A 7,940-nucleotide genomic window follows, 5' to 3' on the forward strand; every position below is an offset into this window, starting at 1 on the left:
TAACAACTGAAACTGAAACTTATTCCCAACATAGCGAGCTCCTCAAGGAGATGCCGGCTCCTGCTGCGGATAACGCTTGATTTCAGTCTCTCTACTGCCCTTGAGTTTTTCTTATGGTTCGTTTGTAGAATTGGAATATGATATGTTGGAACATCCGAGGTCTTAATTCTCCGAAAGACATGTAGCTATTTCGAACGCAATCCGTGACAGTGGTTGCTCTATCATTTGTTTGCAAGAAACTAAAATGCCGCAGTTTGATGCAAAAACCCTCAAGACTTACTGCCCCAAACATTTTGACAAGTTTGCGTTTGTTCCCTCTAGGGGTTCGTCGGGGGGTTACGATCTGGAATAGTAATGTTTCTTTGGGGGAATACCTTCTTGTAAGAAAGCTTTCCTCTGGGGATCAACTTTAAATCAACACAATCAGCTCACTACTAGAAACTAGTTAATGTTTATGGCCCCTGTATGGCCCCTGTAATCAGGTCCACGACATGTTCACTTTCAATGATTTCATTCGCTTAGGTTTTTGAGGATTCTAGAAAATCGATAACGGGCTTTGCCCCTTGAATTCGGATGTAACTTCTCGAGTAGATGATTTTGCATATAAATTTTTTTTTCATCGGAGGTCGTATGCAAAAGTTACGGCCATATTACCAGAACACGGCGGCACCTGCAGCGTCGGCCCCGCCCGCTCCACCACCCGTGGCCTCTGCGGTCGGCCCGGTCACCCGTGCCCACACCGGCGTTCTTGGGCCAAGCTCTGGATGGCTGGGATGCAGGAGGAGTTTGACACATTGCAGCGGAATCGGACTTGGCAGCTTGTTCCCCGACCCCAGCACGCTAATGTGATTACCGGGAAGTGGGTCTTCAAGCACAAGCTCCGTCCTAATGGTACCCTCATTCGCTACGAGGTGTGTTGGGTTGTTCACAGCTTCCGCCAGCGTGCTGGCGTCCACTTCACTGACACTTTCGCTCCGGTCCTCAAGCCTGGCACGATCCTCACCGTCCTCTAGCTTGCGGTCTCTCGTGCCTGGCCTATACATCAGATGGATGTCTCTAACGCCTTCCTCCATGGTCACCTTCACGAGCAGGTTTTCTGTCAGCAGCCTACAAGATTTGTTGATCCGACGTCTCCATATCATGTGTCCATACTTCTGTGCTCGTTATACGGGCTCAAGCAGGGTCCTCGCTCCTGGTACCAGCGCATCGTGGTGTTCCTACATCAACTCGTGTTTCAGTCTATACGCTCTGATGCCTCGCTGTTTGTCTATCACTAGGGCGCCGACACTGCATATCTGCTCCTCTACGTCGATGACATCATCCTAAGAGCCTGCACACTTGGCCTTCTCTGTCGGCTCACTGACCGTCTTCGTGCTGAGTTCACCATCAAGGACATGGGTCCTTTGCACTACTTCCTAGGTGTTGAGGTCATGTGTGGTCCTGATGGCTTCTTCCTTCATCAGCGGAAGTATGCTCATGAGCTTCTTGACCATGCTGGGATGCTTCATTGCAAACCCGCGACCACGCGTGTCGACACGAAGACCAAGCTCTCCGCCACTTCTGGTTCTCCTGTTTCGGATGTTCTGCTCTATCTCTCTATTGTTGGCGCTCTGCAGTACCTCACATAGAAACTTCCAGAGATCCAGCACACTTTCCAGCAGGTCTGTCTTCACATGCATGCTCCTTGGGACGTTAAGTGGGTCGCTGTAAGGCGGATCCTACGCTATGTGCATGGCCCAGTGGACTTGGGCATCACGTTGTTTGCCTCCGCCTTCACCGAAATCACCGCCTACACCGAGGCTGCCTGGGCTGGCTGCCCCGACACAAGGTTATCCACTTCGGGTTTCTGTGTCTTCTTTGGGCTATTACTCATCTCGTGGTCGTCCAAGCGGCGGCCTACGGTCTTCCGATCAAGTGCTGAGGCTGAGTATCGTGCCATGGCGAATGTTGTCGCTGAGTGTTCCTGGCTTCGTAATCTTCCTCTTGATCTCTCGTGTCAGGTCACCAAGGAGACAGTGGTCTACTGCGACAACGTCTTGGCGGTCTACCTCTCCGCCAACCCAGTCCACATCGCCGCACCAAGCACACTGAGCTTGATATTCTTTTTGTTCGGGATCAGGTCACTCTTAGCGACGTTGGTGTTCTCCATATTCCCACAAAGCAACAATTTGCAGATATCATGACCAAAGGCTTGCGCACGACGTCTTTGCGTCAGCAACGTCGACGCTTGGACTGCGGGGGGGGGGGGGGGGGGGTTGAGTATATATGTTATGTGCATATTGTGTATTACGCCCACCTCCTAATTCTGTACAGTTGAGGTCGTGGCCCATCATGTACATCATATATACGTGCGGTTGCACCTGATCAATACATCGTGCAATTCCATCGTCATACACCAAGCACGTACTCTACAAAAATCATAGAGGAGCGCCTCGTCACCTCATCATTTATAGTAGTAAATGCAATTCGCACTAATTATGGATTCATGGCCAAGTTGGTGACTTACATTTATAAGGATGACTTAATTAAATATTATGGATATTAATTTGTGAAAATGTCTAGTCTTTGGTACTGGCAAGCTACGATGGTCATGAAGTAAGAGAGTGAAATTTCATATCCAAGTGCAACTTCACTACTTCGTTGTACGCACCAGCTAGGACTGATGAATGAATCTAGACCACGTGACCCAGCTACCTACATGACCATTAGCATGTCTGGATGGGGCAATGTAAATATATTTTTACTAAGCAACCAATTTTCCATGTTGCCCCTTCGGCCCTAGAGAAGGCACATCACCATATGGTTCCACAACAGTATCCTTGGTCCATAATAATGGAGGTGAGCTAAAAGACAACATCGCTGCTGGTTACTGCAGCCCTCACTGCATGGATTGAACAGAGTACTAGATCACATTTACACGCCAACCGCCTGGTCGAGACCATATAGGGACCATCTCAAAAATTCAGAGACCATGCTCAAATCTCTAATAACTTAAGAGAAATTGTGAACCTCCAGCCAGCCAAAACAACTTTGGATTCTTTATTATATGGAAGTCTTATTGCTTAGATCTTTTAGTAGGACGCTGCCTCCCATCGTCATCCTGAGTCGCTATTGAAACACCAACAGGATAAGGAGCCTAGAAAGTTGTCTTGCGTGTTTCACGTATGCATTCTTCTCTTAGTAGACCTGTTGATCTAGGTTTTATGTCCGTGTGTGTTTCACATTTTTATTTGACATTTTGTTGGACATTCACATAGTCCACGGAGGAGAAGGAGGCAACACCATTTCTTCAAATGGAGAAGCTAGAGGTAGTTTTTTGAACGAGCATTGCGGTAGTTTGAACCCGCTCTCGGACAGGATAATGCAACTGCTCGTCATGGTGGTGTACTCTGATGCGCCTTCAGTCCCAACCTTTCCCTCTAGTTCTTATTAACCATAAATTTGGTTAATAAAGTAAAACGAGTGACCAAATCATAGAGGACTGCCTCTTCACCTCACCATTTATAGTAGTAGAATTCAGTGCCCACTAATTTTTAATTCATGGCTGAGCTCGTGACTCAGATTTATAAATGATGACTTAATTTGATTTTTAAATGGTTACTTAAACTAGTAAAAGGTGATTAAGTTTACAGTGTTTGTATCTGGCTTGCATTCAATTTGAGTCACTTATTTGCATTTCAATTTGGAGCATGAAAACGCATTTTTTTGCTTCTTTATTTTCTTCAAAGGCATTGGATACATAGTGATTCACCAAATCTTTGTCGAACTGAAAAGGAATATAACCCGTTGTTATTGCATTTCAAGAATACCCATCCGAGGTGATGCCGCGTGACAGATGTGAGTCACAACACTTTCTCTGTGTAGTCGTCGCACTGTATAAATGGCATCGGCAAGCCGGTGAGCCATTGGGCAAGAACCGAGCTCGTTCGACGTTCAGCCGAGTCCTTTCCGGCAAACCAACGACGACAACTACAGGATGGACCAGTACCTGCATGGCTTTGTCGGCGCTGTGCGAAGTGCTCCACGACCAATCCATCGCTTGGCGCAACCGTTGGCGGCCGGAAATGTCAGATGCGGAAGGCACGACAAACAGTCGCCGATCTGCAACTTTTCGACCGACCAAGGCAGTAGGAAGGGGTAGGGGTCAATCCCGTGCCTGTGGTGGCCCACCGACATGATCCCGGCGGCTGATATGTCCGGAATCGTAGGAGGCAGCCCGACGGTGGTGGGAGGGGGGAAAAGCGTGGGCTCAAATGTCTCACCCGTCAACCGCTCTTGATATATACAGGGGAGAATCTGCGTTTTCGCGGGTTGGGGTGGCAATTTTACAACGCCACGCAAAAATATTTACGGGTCCGACGCGTTTAAGGGGTTTGATCGGACAACTTTTTCCGAACCCGTATTTTGACGATTATTTTATGGGTCGGGGCACTGTACGGGGCCTGCTAGAGATGCTATTATTCTTGTCTCTTACGTCTCTATGGTCCCTTTCCAGCAAGAAAAAAATATATCCTCTATGGTGTATACGTTGTTGTCCTTCACGGTTAACTTATTTATGCCTATCGAGGTTAACACACATGTTCCTGCAGCTAAGCGAGCGTCATTAAATCATGGCCTATTGACATTTTCAGTAAACAAATTTATATTACATACCCGCAGTTCATTAAATCTTGGCCTATTGACATTTTCAGTAAACAATATTCAGAATAAAGAAATATATACGTGTGAGTTGCCCCAGTATATTGACTCACATGAAGATTTTTTCTCAAGTTTTATCATAGATACATCCAGTGAACAAGAAACAAACTATGAGTATTATTAGGGTTGGTTTGTACATAAAACCATCTCCAGTAACTAATTTCGATCAGTTTTGTGACTGAAACACGGCCGAGGCCACTGCGTTTTTTATTTTGATTTATATTTTATTACTTAAAGTGATTCTATGAACATACTCTCATATTCATTTGGTTTGTAGTCCAAAGCCATGTCTCCCAATTACAAGGCCACAATATGAGGGAGCACAAGTCTATAATGCTAGGTTCAAGATGCTCAAAAGAAAATACCATTGACACAAAAATATAGCCGATCCCATTATTGTGTGACGATTTGTTTCATCGCGAAACAATATATACAAATTCCCTATAACACTAGAAATTTTCATATTTTAAGGTGCATTTTGGTGGTTATATACGCTCGTCGTGGACTAACGAGATAGCAATCAAATTTATATGTCTTCACCGACCGCCCCTCGTCCCTTAGTGATCATAGTTCTCCTAAAATATGCTAAACATGTTGGTGATGACCATTAATTTCCTGTTAGCAACATTCTGTTCGACTAGCCAGTTGATGGCCCTTCGTGTTCCTATATAACATGTAACGCCTAATTAATATTTAGTGGAGAAAACTTTCACGGTAAAAACATGATAGCTCATATGTTCGAACGTAAATATAATCGCAAAATGTATGGTCTTAATATGAAACAATTGATATACAAGAAACAACATTAAAAAATTTAAAAATTGTGGTGTATCACATAATATATCCATGGAACTTTTATATTAAGCCAAGGGTATAAATAGATTCATCGTGGCGACTCTTATTGGAACGAGGGAAAAAACAGAAATACATAACTAAGATGATACATTTGCTTCGATCTGGTGATGGTATCAAGATTGTTGAACAGAAAATGACAAAACGACCTTGGCCATAGAAATCATGCCCAAGAAGGCATGATTAGGCTTCAACAGACTGAATGACTTCACCATCATTACAGAAACGGGCACATGCGTTGCTGCAGAGTCCCATGTCGAAATTCATCTCTTGGCCACGGGAAACTGTTACAAAATAGTTGAGGTTATGTATGTCTAAAACACAATATTTTTTCTGCCGGTAAAAACAAAAATAAAACTGGTCAATTAAAATTACCATTGTCCATGTTGTCACAAACGGAAGTCCTGCATCCAATTGTGCAGTACTCAGTCGCATTTGGTTCACCTACAAAAGTAATTTGAACCACAAGTATGCAAATAATTAATTTTCTATTAGTAGGTAATTATCAACAAGTTGGGAAGAATAAAAATGATATCTCTTTACCGGATTCAGGGAGAAGATTCAGCTTAGGATAGTCCCTAGGACATGTTGGGCCGCTTATGATTTTACAACCACAAGCAGTTGCGCAGACTGGTCGGGAACCACCGGCGAAACGGCAGGCGTTGTAGCAGTTTCTGCCCGTCGTGTTCTTGCAGCAACTCTTGCCTTCTACTTGGACCTGCTCCAGAACTAAACCCAATATGAGAACACAAATAACCACGCTCTTAATACTCTTGTTGGTTGCCATGGTTGGCTGGTTGGCCTTAATTTCTCAAGTAGAATGAGAAATGGTTACGTTGGATTGATGGAAATCCTACAACGCCAGACTCCTATTTATAGAGGTATGGCGGTGTGTTATGAGTGTTGGACATAGCTAGGCACCACTCAATTTCTGCAATAACTGGAAGTCTTGAATATACATGGATATTATTTTTGGTGCAAATCTATCCGTTCGTTGTGTCACACGTGTTCATGCATGCATGCCTATTTTACTCAACCGACGTAGCCATGCACAGTGGTCTTGCATGATTTGAAAGTTTACTAAGTGACCAGCACGTTTACAATAGTTACCAAGCACGTACTCTACAAAAATCATAGAGGAGTGCCTCGTCACCTCATCACTTATATTAATAGAATGCAATGCGCACTAATTATGAATTCATGGCCAAGTTGGTGACTTACATTTACAACGATGACTTAAATTTGTAAAAGGTCATTTAAATTTCAGCGTTTGCATCTGCTTGCCAAGCTGGTGACTTGGTTAACTTTCAGTTTTGCATCTGGCTTGCAGACCTAGTGAAAGAGGGCATATCGTTTGCTTTGATTTACGTTAAAGATGATTTCTCTATTGTGAATATTAATTTGTGCAAATGTCTAGTATCGTCATGGCATAGGAGAGTGAAATTTCATATCGAGGATCCTAGATCTAAGTGCAGCTACCGTACTTCAGTGTACGCACCAGCTAGGACTGATGACTCAATCCTTATCATCATTTCGACGATGTGACCTAGCCCTGTGGACATCTGGATGGGGCAATACATAATATGTTTTCTACTGAGCAACCAAGTTTACAAGTCAAGTTGCCACTTCTGCACTAGAGAAGGCACATCACAACTGTGGAGGTGATGACTCCGTGATCCGAAATAATGGAGGTGATGAATAGTGGAGGTGAGCTGAAAGACAACATTGCTTTTGTCTACTCTCGGCACTAGTAGACCCATTACCCAACTAATCCATACCATGCTCGGTGGACGTAACCCTTTTGTTTCCATCTCTTTCTTTCAACCATGCACTCAATAATCTTCTGCATACTAAATAATGGTCATAGGTAGTTACTAATTATTGAACTTTTATATCCATAGACTATTTCATACATAATTTAAATAATGATCATATGTTGCTGTTTAATGTGGGATTTTCTAGCCTATTTCCCTATTTTATATTCGTATTTTCCTCCGTTACCAAACACGTTCTGTTTCAAAATCATAGAGGAGCAGATATTTCACAAAAATATCACAGAGGAGCGCATCATCTCCGCATCAGTTATAGTAGTAGAATGTACGTAGTGCCCATTAATTACGAATTCATGGTCGGTACCACACTCCGTCATGTTTAGAAGACACATTTAAATTTACATGTGTTTCCACAATAGACATGCATGCATGCGCCGTGTTAATTAGTACTACTCCTGCATGCATGCGTCGTGTTAATTTCTCATCTCATTAGGCGCATGAGTATTATTGATGCTATTTTTTAGCCCATCTCACAGCCAATCGATAACTACATAGGTTCTAGAGATCATCCAAGCACGCCTTGTAAACCGTGATGGCGGGAGTAGTTTTTGAGGACGA

At 43.7% G+C, this 7,940-nt stretch overlaps 1 protein-coding gene across 1 annotated transcript; it reads right to left on the bottom strand.

The window, feature by feature from the left end:
• Nucleotides 1-5,527: 5,527 nt before the first annotated feature.
• LOC123402603 (thionin BTH7-like) lies at nucleotides 5,528-6,412 on the bottom strand. Its single transcript, XM_045096535.1, has 3 exons — nucleotides 6,094-6,412; nucleotides 5,926-5,994; nucleotides 5,528-5,834 (listed from the first exon to the last, which is right to left on the bottom strand). Exons 1-3 carry the CDS (start codon nucleotides 6,335-6,337, stop codon nucleotides 5,734-5,736), a joined length of 414 nt encoding a protein of 137 aa, XP_044952470.1. The 5' UTR covers nucleotides 6,338-6,412; the 3' UTR covers nucleotides 5,528-5,733.
• Nucleotides 6,413-7,940: the final 1,528 nt, after the last annotated feature.

Source organism: Hordeum vulgare, chromosome 6H (assembly GCF_904849725.1).
Source record: "Hordeum vulgare subsp. vulgare chromosome 6H, MorexV3_pseudomolecules_assembly, whole genome shotgun sequence".
Classification (NCBI taxonomy): domain Eukaryota; kingdom Viridiplantae; phylum Streptophyta; class Magnoliopsida; order Poales; family Poaceae; genus Hordeum; species Hordeum vulgare.

Bases quoted from the DNA above. Each gene is read 5' to 3' on its own strand.
- LOC123402603 (XM_045096535.1), bottom strand. From the start codon at position 6,337: ATGGCAACCAACAAGAGTATTAAGAGCGTGGTTATTTGTGTTCTCATA. The intron at 5,995-6,093 runs GTAAAGAGATAT...TTACTTTTGTAG, and splicing joins GAATCTTCTCCCTGAATCCG to GTGAACCAAATGCGACTGAG. The intron at 5,835-5,925 runs GTAATTTTAATT...ATTTTGTAACAG, and splicing joins TTGTGACAACATGGACAATG to TTTCCCGTGGCCAAGAGATG.